This window comes from Plectropomus leopardus, chromosome 5 (genome assembly GCF_008729295.1).
Source record: "Plectropomus leopardus isolate mb chromosome 5, YSFRI_Pleo_2.0, whole genome shotgun sequence".
NCBI classification, from domain to species: domain Eukaryota; kingdom Metazoa; phylum Chordata; class Actinopteri; order Perciformes; family Serranidae; genus Plectropomus; species Plectropomus leopardus.
In genome coordinates, this window is record NC_056467.1 from 12,248,061 (window position 1) to 12,272,482 (window position 24,422).

Genomic DNA, 24,422 nt, shown 5'->3' on the forward strand with positions numbered 1-24,422 from the left:
TGTCTGGCCACATGAAGTGATCCGTGAATTGGGTCTGGGGCTAAGTAAATGAATAATGTTCCCACCTCACACAGTATGGTGTTCTAGCCTGTCTAATATTGTACGCTGTAGGCAGAGATGCGTTGAAGCAGTGGTGGCATGTAACTGCATTATCTTAAGTACTACAGTACAAATTTGAGTTGCTTTTACTCGAGTATTTTAATCGTATGCCACTCTCTACTTCCACCCCACTACACTTCAAATGGAAATATTCTACTTTTATTACTACTATTATTTGAAAACTTAGGTTACTAGTTACTTGACAAATTAAGATTTTTGCACACAAACTATTTGAAATTATGCAAGTTCAGCTCAAACAATTAGTCAGTAGATTAGAGCATTAAATGGCAACTATCTTAATAATAGTTATTTTTCGTTTTTTAAAATATTGTGATTTATTAAACTGGTTGATTTTTTTCTAAGTTGAGTACGTTTAGGTGTATTAATTAATTATTAATATTTTTTATTGTTACATACTTGAACATGTTCAATACAGGACTTGTACTTGAATCTGAGTGTTTTTACAGTGCTGTAATAGTACTTTTACTTGGAAAGGACTTGAATATTTCCTCCACCACTGCAGTGGAGTAAGTAGGACATTAAAAAAAACTTCATTATGGATTACCAAACTTGTTGATGAAAAATAGCTTGCTTTTTTAGCTTTCAATTAATATTTTTGTAATAAATTCTTGTTTAAATTCCTATTATACACACAGTTTATGATTCATCATATATATCATTAAAAAATAGCAAAACTTCTGACATTAGTGCCTCTTATGTGATATAATAGATTTGAGAGATCATTACACCTAAAAATGAAAAATGACTTAAAACAAGCAGCACACATTAGAGTTTACTTGATTTAAACATAAAAGGTGACATGGAGTAAATTAGGTAAAAATAGCAAAGGACACCGAGTTGTTAAAAAGACAGCAATGAAGCAGGAGCACAAAAGACAGTGGTGCGGAAAAAGGGGGGGGGGGTTGACTATGTCCACAGGTAGGTTATTTCTCTCTGTAAACATATGTATCCATTTGTCCCGTGGGTGCGTCCCCTCGGCGTCCCGTCAGCAGTGGCTGGGTCACACCTCCATTAGGGGCTTTGTCACAGTGATTAATAGCTCTTTCTATCATCTTTAATTCACTCCCTGATGATGGCGGCTCTGCTTGCTGCTCGGGGTAATCGTGTGATGTATGAGTCCGCCCAACACCTCATGGCAGAGGTGAAAATCATTCCACCCATGCAGATAGCAGGCCCAGGAACAAATGTTTTCCCTCTTAATAAAAATTAATGAATTTGGCGTCAAGCGCGAGCATTTAAATACATGAGATACAAGTTTGTGTGTGTGTGTGTGTGTGTGTGTGTGTACACACGTGTGTGTGCACATGCAAGGTGCCATTTGTTGTTCATGAGTCATTTTGATGAGGAGATAACATTGTTTTGCTCATTATTTTGCATTAAATCTTCTGTGTTGTTTTTCAGATACATCAAAGTGTTGCTCTTTTTATTTTGACACTTGATTTCTTGTGCTATCATGATGGGCCATCTCTGCTGATAACGCAGTTGAAGTCATGGTGCTGCTTCTAGCTGGAGTTCCCCTTCTCTACCCAGAATTCTTTTAACGCTCCCTCTTTGATGAAGGGCGTCAGCTTGCAAAGATGAAGTAATGTCCATTACTGAACAAACAAACAGGACTATTTGCTTTAAGTAGGCTCAGACACACAGAAATGCACATGTACACACATACATACATATCAATCAGATCATCTGTGCTCAGTGTCTCTACAGCCCCACATGTCTAAGCACAGCTACGGTCTTTGACTTATCAATCATCTGCACATGAAACCACAATTTTTAAAACTCTGAACATAGCATATTTGCTTTCGGCTAACGTTTACCTTACAGAAACATATATGTTTATGAGCTGAAATGCTCTCGCTGAGTCCACTAGACCGGAGGAATTTCTGGTCTAAATCAAATATAAACTTCGAGACCAGTGTGAGGGGGGGAAATGTCAGAGGAGAAACAGCAATGGAGGGATACAGTTACCTTTAAAAGCTCTTGTCCCTCCACCATATGGCAAGTTTCACATCCAGGACTATAACCGCGTTACTCTGTGCTGAAAATCATTACGTTGACTCCCAGAGACACATTGGGTTTCATGCCCGGCCCAGCTCAGCAGAGCCTTTTAAAGACTTTCCCCTTAAACACGCTGGGCCCACACAGTGTGTGTGTCAAACACAATAGTTGCACATACACTGTGATCAGGTATTGCTGCAGGGAGTGGCTATGAGAAATACTCAAGTTGTAGATCTGGTTCGACAAATACACTAACATACTGCATAACACAACCAGATCTCTGTAATAGACAGCTGATTCAGCACAGTGTGTTCATGCATGAGACTTTTTTCCACGGCAAGCACACATTTTGACAGGAATTATGATTCTTAACTGGCAGAGGAAAACAGCTCATGTGCTACTTATGCGGTAGTTGACACTTTTGTGTTCCTTTTCACCGCACATTGTGTTTTGACCTTGCCAAAGTGGAAGTTGCACATATTTTAAGGATATTTATGCACTTGGCTTATTTTGTTCTTCAAGTAATTTGTTAGGAGTTTGTTGCACTTTTAAAGGTGACAGCACATGAAAAAGTTCCATGACTTTGTCCAGGCCTTGAGTTAATCTCTCAGGTTAGTTTATGACCGCCTGTGGCCAATCACAGTGACCCGTTCAGTCAATCAGAAGCACGGTTACTTCATGGCCAGTGAACAAGAAGTGTGTGTGTGTATCTGTGTGGATCAAAGGTTCCATGGCTGACAGCGCAGCAGTACAGTGTCACACAGGCAGCCCTCCAGGAATGTTGCTCAGCCCAGGGATGGGTTGTGGAGCCTCATTAGCAGAGCCCCCTCTCCCCGTGGCCTGTCAGCCTGCGTTAGGTGTTGCCCATCACTGATGCACGCTGGGGAAGCAGCAGCTTCCTGTGAATCATTTCCGGCTTTGACGTGTCTCTCTGTCTCTCTGTGTGACACCTGACTGGCGGTTTGTCTTCCTAAATGGCTTCTTCAATAGCTCTTAATTTGTGTGTTTGTTTGTGTGGTGACATGTCAGATCGTCTGTATGTCAACTTGTCTATCTGCCTGTCCGTCTGTCTGCGTGTAAACTGATATGTTTTCTGGTTTTTGTGTTTCAACCCAGTTGCAGAAGAAAATATTGGCATTGTACATTTCTGCAATCCACAAACTTGTTAGATTTGTATCATATACATTTTTAAGGTGACATAAAATAAAAGCTGATTTTGTAATCAGGAATCGGAGCGAATGCTGGATGGTAAGTCACCTACAAAAGACGCCTGCCAAACTGAGTGGCAGACTGTTATACAAAACCAACAAACAACAAAGATAGTTGTGATTTAGTGAGTCATTGCTTTGTTTCCATTTGCTTTTTAAGCATCAAACTTGGGTGTTTTTAGAGACTCATTGCTGTGTTTCCAGTGGCTTTTGAGGGCATAAAGAGTGGTTGTTTTTCTTTTTTTTTTTGCAGCGACACTGCTACTTTTCCCGCTATGATGGTGCCCCCCCCAAACTGGGTATTTTAAGAGAAAGCATGATCTTTCCCTAACCAAAACCAAGTGGTTTGTTGTACCTAAACCTAACCACACCTTACCCACAACATTGTTGCCCATTAAAGTTTCAACAGTCATGTTACACATTAACATACAAATGTAAAATGTCAGTGGTTTGCAAAAATGTAGAATGCTAGTGTCTTTTCGGGCGATGGGTTACTTGTTTGCATCTATTCTGGTGACCTTGGAACAGTGTCACTTTGCTCCACCTGCACACTGTCAGTGCTCTGAATGATTCAATCCCTCTCCCACCATTAAGCTCCACCAGCCACGTGTGCCACTCAGAAGAAGCCCAGTGTGGGTTCAAGGGTTGTACTTCTATGTCCTGTTTCACTCTATTCACAATTAACCCCAGTTTGCTTCCTTCTGTTTTCACTCCACTGTGGAGAAAGAGTTCAGGAAAAGGAAATATAAAACCATCAGAGCAGTACAATGCTGAGCAGACCCTGCTTACCCACCTTGGCATCAGCTCAAACAAATGGCAAACATGCCATGGTACTTCTGTAGTTTTTCTTTTTATGAGAGAAACCTGTTTTTGACTTATTTTGTTTTTTGATATGAAATCACATGTGTCTATTGTGTGTTTCCTAGCCCAGGGACATACCCAGTGATAAAAGAAAAACATTGACATTAGAACCAAGTGTGCTCCCTTCATGCTCTCCTAACCTGTATTTCTGCACTCAAAGAAAACATAAAGACACCCCCACTTGTTGTTTCAAACCTGGAGGACCTTCTGTCCTTTGCTGCTTATATGAACCGATGAACTTAATTCACACATTTAAACATTTACACTTCGTATGTTTTAAGTATTTGTCTTCTGTAGGTGAAATAAGATAAAGACTAGAGGCTTCTTTGGAGTTTTTTTGTGTTGCAGAAACGTATTAACTAAAAGGAAACCTGTTAACAGCATTATTTTGCAACAATCCAACAATTCTAAAGATATCACTGATCATGGCCCTCACATAGAGACTCTCTCTGTGTCTTTCACAGGTGACGGGGACGATGAGTTTGCCCTCTATCCCTCTGACATCTTGGACGATGTCTGTGGCTCTGATGGTGATCCTACACCGTCTTCAGCCCTGGCAGAGGACCCAGCGTCCCCTCCACTCTCTGATGAAGAGGCTTCACCACAGGACCACTTGTCATTCCAACATCACAGCATCTTTTTGCCCCAAGAAGATTTGCCCATTCCCCTGGACTTTGAACTGCGAGAGTCAGCAGTTCCAGGCGGCGGCCTTGGCATCTGGAGCCGCAGGAGGGTAAACGTTGGGGAGCGCTTTGGACCATACGAAGGAGAACATATGCCTTGTCTGCGAGACCCCACTCAAGGCTGGGAGGTAGGAAAATAATGAATGAATGTGTGCATACTGTTGTTGTGATGCAAAATGATTGCTTTGCAGAGTTGGTAACCTCATACTCAAAGAGGGTTGATAGAAATTAATGTTTTACCAAGTGCTCTACTGCTGTTAGAACATCAAAAATTCAGAAAATGGGCATTTTTGCACCGGCCTCTGTATTTTCCATTGATTTTTGGGATAGATTAAGATGGTTTAAACTAATTTGCTCTACTTATAACAGAGCAGCTTAAGCTTTGGTTAAAGTATAAACACGAAAATCACAGATAGGGTTTTTCTGCAACAGCAGTAGCACACTTTCTAACATGGGGGAGGGTTTCCTTGGCCAATACACACTGTAGCATTCACATCAGTCCTCTTTTTATTTCCTCCCATGTCGTCATACTCACATTTAGCCCAGTGACCACAAGGCTGTTGTTGCCTTTTGCTGCCCAGTGATGTAATGTTAGCTCAGTGCCACTGAAAGAAAGGGAGTCGAGGTTGTGCTCTTAACTCAATTAAAATGAAAAGCCATAAATCCCTTTTTCATCCTGGTTAGGGACCCAGTGCGGCCATTGGCAAATCACATATTGGTCAGCCGGCACAAAAAATCGAAGGTAGGGTCACAGGACAAGGTCAAAGGTTAGATGCGGTCTCCGTCAGTGTCATGCTGGTCTGGTTTTATAGAGTAGAAGGAAGGGGCTGGCAGAGTATCAGCCTCATTAAGTCTCTCGAAATAGATCCTCTCTAATTTGGATGTGAGGATTTAGTCCTTCATATTCAGGCTTTTGTCCCTTTGTCGGACAGAACCAAGCTCATTAAGAATCGCTGACCATGCAGTTCATAAAGTGAAAAGTCACATGTTTAAATAAATGGATGATTCAATCCAGCATTCCTCCTTTTGCTAGAGACTCCCTAATTCTTCCGTTTCAGTGCTTCACTTTAGAGCTGACTGAGAACGTGTTGGTAAAGTATCAACATTCGGCTCATATAAATAGTTTTGGATTTGGACTGGTGCTCTTTGGGTTTGCATCATAGAGCATTACTCCAGCCCATCAGCTCTGACTCAGTGGTTTTGGCTCGGACCAAACCAAAATAAATTTCTTTTTTTCACTCTGGACTACATTGCTCCAAGAAACAACTTCTTCCTCATTATCAACTGCCGGGTGAGGCGCAATATATAAATGTCTCTTAAATTGGAAGTGAGGAAAAACTCTTCACTTTTGCCCATTTTCATAACGCACAATCTTAATAAAAAGTCTCTGTCCCTCTCGAATGAGATTTACAGCCGGTTGAACAAGCTCTCTGGGTTATTCTTTTTCCCAGGGAAGGAAATAAAGGAAAAAGAGGTTTCATGAATTTTAATCCGGCGGTAATTTATGGGGAGCTTGAATAATAATATGTATTTAAAAAGCTGAGGAGCTGGGATGTGAGTGTGCATGTGTGTGAGTGTGTCTGGGGGCAGGCGGGTGGGAGTATGGAGGGGAAAGATGGGATCCTGGCGAGGCAGCACTGTATCACAATGTTTAATTACCACCCTGACAGCGAGCCATAACTCTTTCCATTAAGTAAATAAGTTGTAAAGAATTTATGATGAAATGCCACATTATTCAGAATGGATATTCAGTGATGACATCCCTCTGCATTAAATATGGTAAACGCCATTAAGCCCTCCTGACCCCCCCCCCCCTCGTCTCCCCCACGCCCACCCGTTAACCATCCCTCGCCCATTGCTCCCCCCTCCCTCCCGCCTGCAAACCGTCAATATGCCAATAAGCCTGCGGAGGGTCTGTAAAAATAAAATTGATTTGGTAAATGTGAGTGAAGATAGATATGTTTGCTTTCATCATCAATTCCGTGCGGCGCGGCGAGGTGATGTCACCGACCGGGGAACGCTAAAGTGGCGCTCCCATCTGGAGCGTTTGATGGAGGGCCCTGAGCGGCCCAGGCCAGTGGTGACAGACTGGGGGAAGTTTGTCACTAGGGAGGCCACCGTTCCTCAGAGCCATCACCATAAATTTGGGGGCTTTATTCATAAAGGGGAAGAGTGAGTTATGGCGTTCATGATGCTTTATGAATACAGGAATGGTGACTTATGGGAAAGATAGCTTCAGTAAATAAGAGGCAGAGAGGCAGCAGTGAGGGGTCTGTCAGGCTGAGACGCTCACCTACACTATCGTATGCAGAGCTGGAGTGCTGACTGAGCCAGTAGTCAGATGTTCACTGGTGTGTGTGTGTAAGTGTGTATGCATATGTTTGTGTGTTTGTGAGCTGAGATGAATCTATAAGTGATTGCTTTTAGAAAGTTTATTGTTTTATAAGACTGAAATGTGTTTGAATTAAAGTTCATTTATGAACTTAATCATCTAAGCTGAATATTATTAGTGTCAATAAAAACAATTTCTTTAATTTCCTACAACAGTTCAACCACTTTTTTCAAAAAATTCAAATCTAAACTTATTTTATTAAATTTGTATTTAAATTAAAAAACACATAATATAAAAGGTTTACAAGTTTAAAATAAATCCAAATAGCTTTGAATATCTAATTGGAAAGTGAAGTGACTCCTCAACTGGGGAAATCACCAGAGGCCCCACAAAATTATATTATTACAATATTTAAGTCACAAATTAATATTATTGCGATTTTAAATGTGTTACGGTATTCTTAGTATTGGGAAAACATGTATTGCGATATATATTATGATTTAATTACTTATTATCACTTATTATAAAACTTGTTCTATTGCAAATAATGTCCGTAGGGCAAAACCTTCTCAACATGTCTTATAAGATAACATTTTCTGTTCATTTCACTTCAATCACTTTTATTGCCAAATTATGTCCAGTGAACTGAAAAAGCAGTTAATGATATTATTATAGCAGGCTACCAAAAGTTGAATTTGTATTTGTAATGTTAATCATTTATATTACAAAAAAACTGACACTGATACACGTGTCTGTGTATTAATACGGTATTGCCATGCAAAAATATTGATTTTTTTCCCCCCACCCCAACCTCAACCTTGGTAAAAATCCAACAGGATATAGCTGATGACTAATTTCTTTACAATTATCATTATCATATTTTCTATTACATCTTATTATTTTGGTCTTGGCTTTAACATGTGCAACAGCTGAAAAAAATCAAATTACAGATGGTTAGGTACTGAGTTTGTTATCCCAGAATGTTCTGAATAATATCCCTTACATAATGAAAATAGAAATAAAAATCTCTCATGTAACAGAATGGGGATGAAGGGGCCTGCACTTGGCCACAGTATTTGCATGTATTTCTCCAGGGCTTCCTTGAAAATACTCTTAACGCCTGGATGCCCACCAGTCCATATTCTGCTGTCTCTCTCTCTGAGTCGTTAGGCACATTGAAATTCAAACTCCATTTGTGTCTGTCCTCTTCTCAGCAGCGGCAACAATAAGACAGAGAGTTAGAGTGCGGGAGAGAGTTATCCAGCACTCAATGAGCCTTTGGGCTCACCCAAACTCACAGCCCCACGGGATTATGCGTCCTGGGCTTAGAATATTGGGTGCCTCCTGCTGTAGGAGTGATGGGCGGAGCAGGTTAGGGGTGCGAAAGGGGTTGGGATGGAGAGTGGGGCGGGACAGGGGCGCTTTAGGGCCTTTGTGCACCTCTTGAGTGAGAGGCGGAGGTGAAGGTGGAGGCGATAGTTGGTGGTAGTGGTGGTGGTGGGGAGGTGGTGAAGGAGATTAGCAGTGATGGTGAATGGGAGTAGAGGATTAGGTGGCTGGGCAGGGCCTTTCCTGGGTCTGCCTGTCTTCTCAACCTCATGGTCATGAGACGATGGAAGGATGGAAGGAGGAGAGGCAGCTGTCAGGCCAGGAGTAGACCCATCATTTTAACTGTTGCAGGCTAAAAACCATGCATTGTGAATGATTTGTCGAGAAAAAGACATATAACACATATAACACAAGTGTGAGATTGGAAACTTTAATTTTTACATAAATTTTACATAAAACTTCAGCCAGTAGCCAATGGTTAGCAGTGGGTGATTTGTCATATTTACAAAGAGCAGAAAAAACAAGACTTTTCAGGCAGTCTTTCAACTGTAGATCAACTATAGTAACTTTATTTGCTATTTTGCCTTTTACATGTACATACAGTGTGAACTCCAGGAGAGATCCTGGAATCAGGGTTTAGTGTTTATGTGTGCGCAAGACAGAGTGTGAGAGCGTGGATGGAGAGCGTGGATGGAGGGCGTTTCAAGAGGGCGTGTTTTTTGTCCATGGATAAGCCGCTGTCCTGAATGAATGCAGATGTCTCTGGCTGGCTGTCCGCCTGTCCCCTGTGCGCTGACGGCCTGTCACCTCTCTCTGTCACAGGGAGAAAGAGCCACTCTCGGTCCTCCCAAAAGCCTCTTAATCCCTGAGCCCCTGCCACATCCCATCCACTGTCAGCGGAGATGGCCCTGCCCACAGCAGTGCTTAGAAAGGCCGGCGCAAGGGATGAACCTCTCTGTCACTCACGCACCCCTCAATGGACACACATCTTCGCATTTTCACACACACGTACACACACATATCGTTTTTTAGAAATTCAAAGTGAAAAAGTCCTGCGTCTGCAAAGGCGATGTGAATGGTGTTGTCAATGCATTGTGCTGCATGAACACAACGACTGCGCTGACATCATTGTGGGACCTGTTCTCTCTCATGAGAAGAGCACGGACTGGCTGCTGAGACACTGTGTGTAATTATGAAGGAGCCATTCACAGCATACACTTGGGTCTCATTTGCACTTGATGAATTGTAACGAAGACAATAAAGACCATTAAAACCTGTTGTTTGCAACCGGATAGTGCGAGGAGGGAAATGTCTCACCATGTAGACAGAATGTTCTGGACTAAGAGACTGTTGAGTTGCGCCGGAGCGGAAGCGCATATTCTTTAATTATACCTTCGTTAACTGCAGCTACACTGCTGAGCTGTGTAAGACTATTAGTTGGGACACATAGTTGGAGTAAGATAACTGTTGGCGATGTGAGCGCAAAGCAAATGTGGTCATAGGCACAAGGTTTTGCTGGATTCAGGCCAAGACCAAGGCATAGTATATAATATTAACTTGGACTAAGAGATATGAGGGTGTAGATTGGAGTTATAGTTGTTGGGTTTTCACTCATATTATTAGATCCAGGTTTCTACTGAAGTCTTTAGCAGTGAGTATTCAGGGGTGCCATATCATTGGCATGCTTAGAAGCTGAACTGCGGACAGTCACAACAAAAACAGAACTAGTTTAAGTCATACTAAGTGTAGGGCTGCTTGATTATGGGGAAAAATAATTATCGCGATTATTTTTGATTGATATTGAAATCACGATTATGTAACGATAACGACAAAACGGGAGTTTAATCTAGATGATCTTGTTTTGAAAATCAAGGGAAGCTAAAATGGTCATTGAAATTTGATTAATTGTACAGCCCTAACCAAGTGGTTAATGTGGTGAAATGGCTGCAGTTGCACCAAAATTACATATTTAGGCAACAAAATTAACATTTAATTAAAGGTTTGGCTTAAAATTAGTACACTTCTTACTAAGGTAAAGTCACGTGATATGCTAAGGCATACTACAACATACTACCTTAGGTTGTTAAAATAACTTGACTTTTGGTTTTACATGGAACACAAACGCCAGTCTCCTGGGTGAAAGTCCTACGTTTGTTTTACTTATTTAACTCACCTCCCTCCCACTCTTTATGCTACGTCACCTGACTTCCTCCTTTGCTTCATAATATTTACTATGTACACTAGAGGTCGCCACCTAACAATAATCAAAAATATGGGTTGTAGTTTCGGCTTGTAAAAAAGGACATATAAGTTTGTTTTTAAGAGGACAGTCTCAACCCAAGAATTGTGTTCACATTAGAGAAATCTCTGATGATTTAACTAATTACATCGTGATCATAGTTATTTGCACCATGATCTTTTCATAACCTTAGTCCATACTGTAGTTGCAATTGGCATATATTGTAGAAAGTGAATACGGTACCATTTGCTGTCAAAGCAATTGCTGGCATTGAATGTAATTTGGGGTTTTCCAGAATGACCTTATATCGACATCTTTGTCACTCATTTGGGTTGTATAAAAAGCTTCAAACTGTCTCTACCATATCTTCCCTGCTTTAACTTACTATGATTAACAGAGTCACCCCAGGTGTCTGAAACAATGTATGTCACAACAACCATCACAGTAAAGGCTCAGTTTATTTTTTCTCGTAGAAAACCAATATGCTCCCAAACTGTAGTGTATCGAGAACTCACCTCTACAGCATGGATCTGTGCCCATCTGCATCTGCGTAGTTTGAAAATGCCAGACGTGCATGGACAGGCAAAGAAACCCTCCACAAGGGACCAGCGCAAAGGGTCGTATCTGATGGTGTGATGTCACTTTGGCCGCATGGACACTCACAACTGTTGGGGACGAGTCAGGCATAAGTCAAGCTTAAGTCTTTCAAAAGCTGAAGCCAGTAAGCTCTTCCCAAAAATAACCGTCATATGCAACATTTTAGTTGTTTATAGTTTTTTATTTAATCATTTGAAGAATTGACTGAATTGAATCAGCCACAGTCATGGCAAGTAAATATCAAGTGTCTTAACCTGCCAAGTTGCCAAAACACCCATGGCCTCTGAATTCTTGACATGGTGCAGAGTGTGCGGCCCCATAATGCCTTCAGCCACGTGTGTCTGTCTGCTTTTGTGTCTCCTGGTGTCTGCAAGGGAGATGAGCTCCCCATTCAGTGTAACTGGAGCTTGATTGTCTTGGACGGGAGTGATGTCCATTCAGAAATCCCAAAGACAAAACAAGCTGGGAGTCCGTCTCCCTGCTTCTCAGTTGATTGGTAATCCCTTTCTTTGGGTTAATCTGTTGTTTGTTGGTGCTGGATGAGGCTTGTGTGTGTGTGTGTGGGGGGGTTACTGATGTTCTATTCTCATGTGAGAGAGAAGATGAGACACATTCATAGAGACAGTGTCACGTAAAATGTGAGAGGAGATCCCTATAAAAGTGCAGGGTAAGTCAAATCCTCCACTTTGTCCTGAGGCTACTCTTCTGTGATGACGGGGAAAGAAAGGATACAAATTTCTAATTTCTCCTCACTCCTTAGTGCTGCCCCCCCTCACCCCCTCCTCCTCCCTCTCTCTGTCTGAGTTCCCAGCAGGGAGGGGAAGCTAGGTTAACTAACTGAACAAAGTCAGAGCGAATTGCAGAAGGACAAAGGCAGGCATGAGTGGGGGCTATGCCAGTAGGAAGGTGTAGCCAGCAGCACAATACCAGGTGAAGGAGGCTCCCGTCAGGGGTCCATCCAAGCAGGGCAAAGGTCATGGGTCTTATTAGATCCGAAGTGAATGGAAGGACTTGTTTGATTGAGGAAGGAGGTCGAGAAAGGGAGGGATGAGGAGTTCACCTGTTTGAAAAACTCAGAGGGGGGCGTGTTTCTCCCCCCATTATATCCGACCTGTCGGGATGCCGACAAAAATCTAACTAGCTGATAGCTCACAGCAGGAGTCAAAACACACACATAACACACTGAGCTGAAAAAAAAGGAGGCTGATCTGATCGGAAACACATGCAGGGCAAACTCAATAACACAATGACAAACGTCTAGACAGACACAGATATAATCGAATTTATATGCAGGTGCATTGACTCATCGGCGGGATATAAATGCCACTGCCTTGTAACACACATTTACATCATTTATCCTCAGCTGTTATAGCACTCTGCAGAGAAAGATGTACACTTCATAACTTGACGACAAATAGAAGTTTTAGAGTTGCCATTATTTCTAGGACATTTCTGTGTTATTAGATAATTTACAGAGGGGAAGTAAAAAATAGTTCCCGCAGATCCTTAAAGTCTTTACAGGCCTTGAATCCATCAATTTAAAATAAGTTAAAACCTCTTAAATAGATCCTTCAAAATGATAAGACATGGGAAGGGTGATTTTTCTGGATTATTGTTTCTTTGATGTTGCATTGTAAAATCTCAAAATGATTAAAAAAAAATGCCTTTCACATTAATACCACCAAAAAGTCATGTTTTATTTTATAATAAATATTTTCAGAACAATCGCCCTTATCTAATATCTGATGTTGTTTCCTGCTTTTTTTCCGTTAGTTTTGGCGTCTGTAAAATTGATCTTAAATGTAATTCCAAATGACTTAAACAAAAAGTCTTAAAAAGTCTGAAATCCCACTGTCTTGGAACCCTGTAAAAGGAGAAATGACAGAAGAGAGGGTGGCATGTAGCAAAATTTACCAGATTGAATTAATTGTAATACAAAAATTTGAATTTTTATGTTGCCTACCAAAGAGCCTCAAAGCCATACCTTTCAGTAAAATTGTAAAACAGCCTCTTCAATTTACAATTAGTAAATGTAGGCAGTAAATGTAGTGAAAATACTAAGTTAACAGTAGGAAAGGAGTAAGGGGAGTGTGCAAGAGTACTGCACTGACTCCACCTAGGATAGGAGTACTCGAATCAAACGCACCTCGTCAGCTGTCTGCAGAGCCCCTCAGGACTAAAAAAAAGAGCTGTTATTCATTTACACACACACAAATCAGCGTGTTTGGAATGTGTATGCATACACCAACACGCTAAACCCCCTAGGTTCACACACACACACACACACACACACACAATGTGCCCCCTGCACTCTGCGCAGATAGGAGTGAAAATGAGGGGACCCCTAAACAGCGTACAGGAAACAGAGGTGATGAATTCCGTGTGCGGGGCCACAGAGCCAGGCTCATAGATACCTTATCTAGGGGGATTGATAGGGGAAGGGCCTTCCCTTAAAACACACTACTGATTGTTTCCAAATGTCTTCCCAATGGGGAGGGTTCGAGAGAAGGAGAAACAGCGACTCAGGGGCAGAGCTTGCAGGCTTTTTATTGGTCCAGTCCGGGGAAACGGAGAGGGAACAGCAACTCTGTCCTGGCTTTTCTGCCCCGAGTTGCTGCTAGTGCTTAACTACCAGTCAGATCGCATTACCCAGGCAGTAAATCTAAGTACCGGTTAACGCAAATAATCAAGAGCTAATACTCCTCTACGAAACCACTTTCTCTGTGTCTGTGGTCAGAGCTGCGCAAACAGGCACAAGCCAAGGCCCTCTGTCCTCTTAGCCTCTGCCAGACTCTCCCGCACTCTCTCACGGCTATTATAACCTACACACAGTCACAGTCTCAATATACTTATGTATCCATGTATCCCATATGGACCGTGCTGCCTTGTGGTGTGCGTGCGTGCGTGCGTGTGTGTGTGTGCGCGTGTGTGTGTGTGTGTGTATTCACTCACATGTTAAAATTTCCCCTCTGTCTCGGCGCTGCAGTTCAAAGGGTAATGTGACGGTGTGGTCTGGTTTTGAGAGCTTATTACTGGGTTAAGCGCTAAAAAACGCAGGCCGGGCCACATTCAGCACAGTAACACCGTACCCCTCTTCCAATTACTCCATATTGCCGCTCCAATTAGAGTGGAGCAGGTCCAAAACCAGAACTGAGAGCTGCCAGGTTTAGAGAGAGAGAAAGCAGAGGCCCCGGGTGGCAGTAATGAGGTCTTAACCCCGACTTTGCTCTATTATGTCATAATGCTTTAATTCGAGCCATATGATAGGCTGCTGTGCACTCTTATGTTATTGGAAAGTCAATATTTGTGAGCTGGCCCTGTCTGTTCCCCTTAGATGTGGCCTGGGATTGAGTGCAAAGAGCTCAAGATTGCAGAGGAGTGAATGATTGACAGATGGTAGGACCACATCAGGTTGCTTGGGAAGGGTGTTGCATGTGGGGTTGATGGCATCCAGTTTACTGATAGGCATTATTAAATGATGAGATAAATAAGTATTTCACGTCTACACTGGCTGATGGTTACTTCAGCCATTAAATCACTGCGTTGCAGATGTAGTAGTCAATGGAAAGGTAGTAAACCTAGCTCCTTTGTGCTGCCAGTATCAGCAATATTATTACAAACAGCAGCAGTACAAGTTCAATTTCGTGGCGAGAGTACCTCATGTAAAGTAACACACAGCTCATTCAACTGATCCCGACTAATGTTGGATTTAACCTTTACATAGGGCTGTGACAATAACCACATCACCACAATACCATGGCCATATGACACCACCATGGTTTGAGGTCATCACCCCAATTTTTCCCTTTTTTTGAGCTAATTTAATAATCCATTAAAAAAAAGCTACTTTGACTCTGATGCAGTTGCAGTCACCACTCTGTAGCCTCAATATCCTACTTATGGCAGTATTGGTGGTTGGCGTTGGCATTGGTGGGTAACTGCCAAACCACAGCGATATTTTGCCTTTTTTTAAAATCTTTTTCTTTACCACGGTTGAAAGAAAGAAAGTGCAGTCCCTCACCTCACCTTAACTGATATTTTTATTCTATATTCTATATTTATCTGACAGCCATAGTTACAGGATGCTTTTATAATTTCACATATAAAAACATGTTAGGTTTATAAAATATGATACTTTGTTATAGATATAGCTGCCCCACAGAAGTGGCTAAATATAGCTCCACGTTAAAAATCTACAACCTGTAAACCCTCCTTTTGCTGTAATGTACCAGCAATTATAATAAAATAACAAAATATATGATAATATAATGCGCTTTATGTGGCCAGTCAGCATAATACTCACTTTTTGTGTTCAAACTTAAAATATGTAATACTGCTGTACTTTTGCACATCAGGTGAAATTTTAAATACAAGGCCTTTAATTGGAGTGTAATATTTTTACTTTATTTGCTTTAGATCTGAATGTCTTTCCCTATTGCGAGTTACACATCACTGCTCTAATGGCCGCACACCTGAGACCAGCTCGTCACGGTGGCATCACTCTGCACTCAAAAAAGCAGTTTTTTTGGCCGACTGTTGCACTGAGGGCCAATTAACTAAAAGCATATTTGTTAATAGTTTGTACAGTGTTTGAAGGTCACATTATAAATTAGTGTGGCTCTTGTATTTAATGGGGTTAATTACCATGGTAATAGCCCAGGATCACTTCCTGGTCAATAATTGTTTTGTAATTGCTTTCAGGTTGCATAATAATGACACAGTCCATCAATTTCTGTCATTGCATAATTACAATAAGGGATGTTTAATTATGTTCAGAATAAACATGTACTCCTTTTAAATAATGAGAACTCAGTAGGTGGATACTGTCTTCTGAAGCAAGTTAAGAATTACTGTACCTGCTCCAACAATTATAGAGGAAAGACCAAAATAATTTCAAACGTAAAAATGTTTTTTGGAGAATTCATGGGAGAGATTATTATAGTAATGGTGTAGGATGCTACGAAACAAAATAATCACCACACTTCTGCAAGTGTTCTCTCTAAAGTGAACTCTCGATGCGGCACTTCAGACTACATGTGCTGCAAATCAGACTTCATTTGTGTTCTGCAGAGTTACATTTCTTGTTTACACTCACAGTGACTCCAGGAATGTTATTCTTATTACGTTACAGCAGCTTTTGCAGGGTATCTTTTTCATACCCAGCATTGTTCATTGTTTGAAGATGTAAATTGAGCAATAAAAAGGGAATGCTTATGGGATATATTGGATTAGACATCCTGCATACTGTACGCTCATGTGTTTTGCATTATAGTTTTTTAAACTTTAGCAGGGAGCAGGGAATTGAGCTCTACAAATGGCGGTCACCCTTAAATCCACAGATAAATGCAGGTCACTCATGCGAAGATGGTGGGGAATAGATAGTGTTTCTCCTCCTGGGAGAGAGTGGAGGGGTGACTTGGGATGAAAAAGGGACTTAAAACCTGCTTATGCATAGCAACTGAGAGGGTAGTCTGTGAGAAGATAGGATAGGCAAAATGAGACAACTAGACAGGGTGAAAACAAGAGTGATAGATGAGGCAGAAGAGAGACAAAGACGGATAAAGGAGAGAGAAGAGTACAAGAGAGAGAGACTAAATCAGTCAGAGTGAATGAAAGAGAGGCAGAATGAGCCGAGGAGCTGGAGAGAGAACTCGATGTCCTGTCTCTGGTACGTGCCGAGGGAGACAGATTTCCCGGTGGAGTGTTCCCAAGTGTCCCCCTGCAGTCTGTAATAGGATTTTCCAGGCTACAGCAGGTAGTCTGTGAGGGAACTTTGTTCGCCGGTGCTCACAGATAAGGGTTAATGCAGCCCAAAGGTTCCTTTGCTGCACAGGGCGCTCTGGGAGTCTGTCGCTCCCTCCTCGTCGGCCTGCGCTGTCAGCACCAATCCGTCACAAAGGATTTCTTCCTGCAAAACTCAGTGGCCATTTCTGACATCTCCAACAAACTAATTGTTGTCTCCAGTCCTGGCAAGCCCTGTGAAGTCCTAACGAGTTAGCGTCTTCTGCACAGATGAGAAAAAATTGCAAAATCAATTTCTCAGTCGAATTATGCTTTGTCATCAACCCAAAAGAGGAGAGGATGCCAAGAAAGGCCAGGCCATAGTCTCTGAGAGCAGGGTTCGTGTCATCCGTATTCTCTCCTCCAATTGTTCTCTTACTCCAAGCTGTTTTATGGCTGCTTCCCTTTCCTCCGAGCCACTTTATGACATGCATTGTAATGTCTTTAGAGTTCTGGGCAGCCTCCGATTGGGCCATGCAGTGCTTCTCTCTGGCCCTGAGTGACAGTGGGACCAGGTCCAACCACCACCCAGGACACAGAGCCATAAATCATCCTGCTGGCACCGGGCTTCACTTCCTGAACAGCTACCAGTTCCTGCAGGGGACAAAAAGGCCTTTGTGGGCTTTAGGCAGACAGAGCTTCTCCTCTCTTTGAGGATTCTGAGGTTTATGAGCGATGCTGAGAGAGATTGTGGGGGAAAGAGAAAGAGTGTATACACACACGCACACAGTCTTTTTTTCTTGCTTATTAAGTAAGTTTAATAAGGCTATGACTAAACTACAGCTAAGAGCTACTGAATGCGAACACCTGTTAAACAGCAGTTCTTGATCATATCTGCCACTGTTTGTTTGTACACGTCACCATGGAAACATCCCATTGACGTTGCTCCGCTAAGATAAAGTCATCAGCCTTCAGTTCTGCAGGAGCCCAACTTGGCGATTTCATCACTGTGTAGTGATGTGTGAAGAATCGGACTGCCAGAGCTGCGGCGGGCCTCGCCAAAGGTGGCCTCCCTCCATCACTCCCTCCCTCCTTTACATTCCTCATTTCCACCAGTCTCCGTCCTCCCCGTGTGTTTGGATGGCTCCACCTCACTGTCAGCCTGTGAGGGACGGCTGTTTTCCTTGCAGGCCAGATCAAGACAGGAGATTGGCCCCAGGGGGCCCGAGGATGTGAAGCTTCTGACACGTCCCGTAAATCTAGGGTGTCCCATCTCCACTGCTCGATCTGCGCGCAGCAATGAGAACACCAATGAGGCGTGAGGATGAACATTCCTCAGGCCGCTCTCACACACAAACCCACGGGTTTTGCTCGGAGAATAATACTTCGCTGCCCCTCTTCTCTGACTAGTGAGCTGTCCACCTCAGCAAAAAATCTGTCTTTCCACCCCTTGTGAAATAAGTCTTCGCACCCCAACCTTTTGGCCATAAAAGTTTTCACGGGAAGGCTGCTTGCTTAGTGTATGGTCTTGTGTTTGTGTTAAATGATGAATATGAAATGCTGTATTATTCTAGTGTCTATGAGAAGCAGTTACAAACTGTCTTTGTTGATATACTTTATTCCCATAATCCTCTCTGCCATGTCTGTCTCAATCCAACAGCATGGAGCTGGCACAGCTCCGCAAGTATAAGCAGACCAACTCACTTACACACATATCATTGCACATGCACTATAGACATCATATTACTCCCATGTGTGGGGCTATGTGTGGGGCAGTTATATATTTTGCACCTATGCAACTAAATCTTTACATCAATTTTCATAAGTGCTAGTACATTTTCTGGGAATACTGCTGTCACGAAGTACTGCAAATGAAAATTCTTTTCAACACAAGTATCAGGTGTGGAAGTATTTTTTGCCAAATCTTTTGGTCATGCTTTCATGTGTATGTCTGACAAGGAAATTTAGACTGATCAACCAACAAGAGAACAGCAGACAGTCTGGGCCCCGGCCAGCCCATGTGTCCCCCTTTTCTCCCCACCCACCCCCCCCACCCACCCACGTTAGCCACGTTAGCCAGATTTTTCACCCAAATGGAAATGCAGCCTGTCATTTCCACGCAGCCTCCAACCGCTCTGTCTGTCCAATCCGTCACAACGCGCCGGCGGCCGCGCAAATAGGCCTGCCACTCTCACTGTCATCTGAGTAACAGATGCCCCATCGTTACCACAGGGTGGGACCAGGCAGCACTCAGGTCCACTTTCGCTCCTCCTCATTTTTCCTCCTCCCTCCTCTTCTCACAACCTATCCCAGTGATGAGCCTATTGGACCTCACTTGGAGTTTAAGGTGGATGTGGATTTTTAAGATGCTTTCTGAAAACACAGGTAGGAATTTTTTTTTTTTCTCCTTTTTTTCCAATGAATCCCCCCCCCCTCAATCTCCCACCCCATGCCCCAGTCTCCCCGTCAAGAGTCAAAAGCAGTGGTATAATGGGAGCAGGGGTGGGGTGAAATAAATTGTGTCCTGGACTGGTAACCTAACAGCCATCATAAATAATGTAGACCTATTTGAAGGGGAAGATGGGGCATTAGAAGCTATTTACACTGTAGGAGCCTTGCTATCGATCAGCATGGGACGTCCCATAGATAAGAATGGGATGATGTCATGGTTATTTATGGTGATTCGCGATGGTAAGGCTACAAAAGGGATTTCAGGGCGACAGCATCATCAGTTTTTTTGGGGTGCGGGGGGGTGTGATGCATTCTGTCATCAGTGGAACAATCAGTAGGGTGGTTGAGGGAGGTTAGGTGCAGCATGCCTCTGACATACACATACAAACATACACATGCACATTCAGACTCATGGACCCGCACATACAGACATATATGGACATAGACAACCCATCCTGCACACGCAAACATTCTGCATGCATACAGACACACACACAATGCTAAGATAAATGCCTCTGGTGTGATTAGGGTCCATAAAGAGGAGTGAGAGGAGATGGCTCAGAGGAGATACAGTACATCTCTGTCTCCCTGCTCCACATACACCAACGTACAAATATAGAGAGTGCAATAAAACACTGGTTCTCCACTGGTGTGCTGTGAAGTGAGCCAAAGGCCATATTCAATACGAGTCTGAGACAGAATTACCATTCAGGGATCACTGGTTGGGTCACATAAGTACATGAACCTCCATTGTGTTAGATGAGAATTTAGGAACTGTGAGATATGGCTAAAGTGCACCTTGGGATTTGACTTGATGTCATACATACTGTAGAGGGAGGAGAAATAATGGGAAGGCGTCTTGGAAAAAGAACGCTGAGGGTAGCTTCATCACAAATGCAGCTATTGGTCACTGATTACAGCGATCTGGCATTCAGCACTGAGATACTTGCAACATGACAGATCTCCACACGGTGCCAAATCATGTGCTTAAAATGCTGGTTTATGTATTCTCTCTGATGACACCGTATGGTAAACACAAACTGTTATGATACACAAAACACTGATTGCCATGTCCTGTCTCTTTACAGCAGCTGTATGAGTGTTGTGATCATTTTGTCACTTTTTATTTTTGTTGTGTGTAGTAATTCTACACTGCAATATATTTTTATACAATGATAATTAATATGTAATTCAAAGCACTGTATGTCTTTTGCCATGAATCAACAGAATTTAAAATATAATTTATTATGGCAACAAGGGATAGGCATTTTAGGGTACTTCTATATTTGAGTTTTCACATTTAATTAGTATATAGTACTCAAGTACTCAAATAAAATGAATTCTTACCTCAGAACTAGCAATTGGCCAACAATGAAAAAACAGGTTCAATTTTAAATTAATTTAGCAGACAGGTTTTAAATGACCTATTAAACCATAAATTCAAAGCTAACACAAGACAAATAAGCAAACTTACTGTCACTGCCATTAGACACAGCGCTGAGCGACCGCTATTCTTTCAGTCAGATCAATGCTTGCCTTGTTTAGTATGAGCTAAGACAGCAGCAGTAGCTTACATCCGACACGATTACGGTGCCAACAAACTCAAACCAACATCCAAATGGCTTGACTCTGTCCCGGTAATGACTATAAGGTAGTATTTAGTCGTGTAATGCCAACAGTTAGCCCCTTCACTGTGTGTGACACTGAGCTGAAGTCTTGCAGCAGTGGTCTCATGATAAACACAGAGAGAAATCAACAGCAAGGCAAGGAAGCACTGAGTGAAGCAATATACTGCATGCAGTGCTACAATGAAATAAGGTTTTATCCATTTCAAATCATAAATTAAAAAATATATAAAAGTCATGTTCACATGCAGGAGATTACTCTATATGTTGAAGAAATACTGATGTCCAAAGTAACTCAAGTAGTCATGCCCATCCTTAATGGCAACAATATTCACTGACGTATATAGTGAAGTATTCTTGATGCAATTAAAAAATATGATCACTTGACAATGGTTGCCATTTCAGTTATTAATCACAGAAAAATGTTCACACTGGCAACAGACCACAGAGAAACACAGATGGAGCAGCAGCTGTGTGCATACGTACAGTAGACTTTGCATGATGCCGTAATAACAATGTTGGGACACAGCAAACACACAAATACAGTACATCAGTGAACATACTTCACTCTGCCATAAGCTTTAAAAATGGTTAAGAGAGAGAGAAAACAAGAAGGCTAGAACTACAGAAAGAGAGACTCCCAAAGCTGAGGGAGGTGCGGTGGGGCAGTGGAAAGAGGAGAACAGGAGGGGAGTTAAAGCTGGCACGACTCCACAGTGTTTTCTGTCGCTGGCCCCTCGGAGCAGGAACATTATTGTGAATATTAGTTCAGAACTTCTGGCACCCATCCAGACACCGGCCCCTGCCTGTGCAGGGGAGGGTGGGAGGGTAACAGCAGGGTTCAAGCCCCATCATACACACATACACACACCACTACTGCCATTAACCACTACCCCCCCATCTCCTCAGCACACTCAAGACTAGAAAGGCTCCACAACAACAAGATGTGTGGAGCCTAAAGTCCTGCCCAGCCCTGATAACAAGTCCCAGCTTTTTAAAAATAAGCAAACACATGTGGCTGTTTGATGTCCCCCTTATCTCTGCTAACTTTAAATTCTCAGAGAGTTTCTCCAGCGAGATCAAATTCAGTAATTAATCTGCTCGCTCCTTTTTATGAATTATTATTGAGCAAAACTTTTGCTAGAACTCAAAAGCTCACAGCTGTGTCCATGCACCAGTGGTGTTTCCGGCAGGCGTCTTTCATGCTACTAATGAGAAAGTGGCAGAGAAGCCTGGAAAAGTCTGCTGAAGTCCGTAAGGACTTGTTTTGCTCAGAAACACTTGAGTTGTGTGGTTATTCTTGGATGAGCCGTGAGGAAGTATACAGTGATTTGTGTGTTTGTTGTAATAGGTCTCAGTGCTGTTCACAGTTGTCTTTTTTCCCCTTTTGGGCCTGAGGACTAGATCAAAAAAACAGATTGCCCGTCACTTTCAAACTGTTTGTATTCGAGTTTTATTGGAAGGGGGAAGAAATTGAGCTTAATGAGTTCAGAGGAAGAAAATGACAGAGGCTCAAAATGATAGAGATCAAGCGGCATGATTATGATAAGGATAGTTCAGGAGTCAGTAGGCTGAAGGCAGTGATGCACCTGAGGCAGATAGCAGCCTGGCACAGGGCTGAAATAGCAGAGAAACACAAAAAGACCCAAGGAGGAGTTGGGAGCAGTGGAGGGCACCTCCCTTCCAGGGGAGGAGGAGGAGGGTGTAGGGTCTATTCAAGAGGGACAAGGAGACACAATGCAACAGGGTCAATGCTGGGTCAGCAAAGTCCATGAACTGCACGGAACAAGTGGCAGCAGGCAGCAGTGAGACTGCAGAACAAAGACAGGTGAGCTGCTAGCATTAGCCGTTAGCCTTATTAATGCCACAGGGATGAAATGCAGAAAGGTGTTTTCATGCTCAGCCTTGAGGGAGCAAATGTGTAGACACATCTTCGTCAGCGTACGGTTTAGAGTTAAACGCTCTTGACGGTGTGCACGTGTGCATTTGCACGTGAATACTTAAGGCAGTGAGTTTTTGGAGTGAAGACATTCAAGGGAGTTTGTTAAGGTCTTTTGACAAAGCCAGCACTAAGGTCATGTATCTATAAGTTTCTCTTTGACCTGTCACCCATGACCCTTCAGCTAGCCAACACAGCGAGAGGCTTAAAGAGTCGTTACCATGGCAACATGGTACCCGTAGGTCAGTAAGGGGACAGATGGGATGTATGTTGTGTATGCATTTTTAAACTTATATAATCCTGTTTGAGTGCCCAGATACATCTGCATGCATAAATATGTGTGTATGCGTGCCTGCTACATACCTGAGGCCCTCATTTGTGCACTCATTAAGAAAAGGCACACCGAGTTCCCTACTGCACTTTTACCCTATAAAAAAAACAAAAAACAGGCACCCCCACCCCTCACCACCAAACAAGCCCAACGAGGATGAGTCGTTGGGCTCCCAGGTCTCTATCACAGCCTGCCTTGGGGGGAGGAGGGGAGTAGGAGTTTTGTCTCTCACCCCCCTTTTGTTAGAGTACCCCCCATAATAAATCTGGATCTGGTAAATAGCCCATGAATAAAGGGAGATTTTATCCTCGGTGGCACAGGGAAGATTTAGTGGGCAGAGGCAGCGTCGCCTCTCTTCTGAACAACTACAAAGTGGTCACTCAGCGAGCCTTAAGAGGCATAAAAAGCCCGCGGTAGTTCATTAAATCTCCAGCATGAAGATGGGACCGCTGTGGCGGTGATTTACGGCAGTCAGGTGCATATAGGGGCAGTGGCACTCAGCCCCACCTCTCATTCTCTGTCTGTCCCAATGAGGAAATAACTAAGCATGCTGCGCTATTTATTGGCTGCATAGTTGGGAGACACAGAGAAAGAAATGGGGACAGTTAGAAGAGAGAAAGGACTGGAACGAGAGAAAAAGTGGTGTTTTTTTTTCAACCCTTGTTTCTTTTTGTTTAAGTCTGAGGACAAGCAAGGAATCACACCTAAGTCCATGTTTTATTATGGGCAGTTTTGGTTCCAGGTGGATGTGTTTCACCCTGATGAAGAGTCAGTTGAGGGCACAAAGGGTTAAAGGAGAGTCAGAGGTCAAAGCATGAGATTGAACTTTGCACTTTGAAGCTGGTTGACCAACCTTAACCTGCCTGTTATGCTTTGAGAAAACATTTGAGACATCTATCTTACTAACTTTTGGTACTGAACATTTCTGGTAATAAAATACATTTAAATTATGATGCATCCTTGCTGGGAAATCACTGGATAAGATACT

General features: G+C 42.7%; 1 protein-coding gene across 1 annotated transcript in view; it reads left to right on the forward strand.

Annotated features, from left to right (window-relative positions):
* The window catches only part of mecom (MDS1 and EVI1 complex locus), a 147,415-nt gene that overhangs the window by 39,383 nt on the left and 83,610 nt on the right, over window positions 1–24,422 (forward strand). The window contains 1 exon segment of the mRNA XM_042487042.1: window positions 4,652–4,998. Coding sequence (XP_042342976.1) covers window positions 4,652–4,998 — 347 coding nt within the window.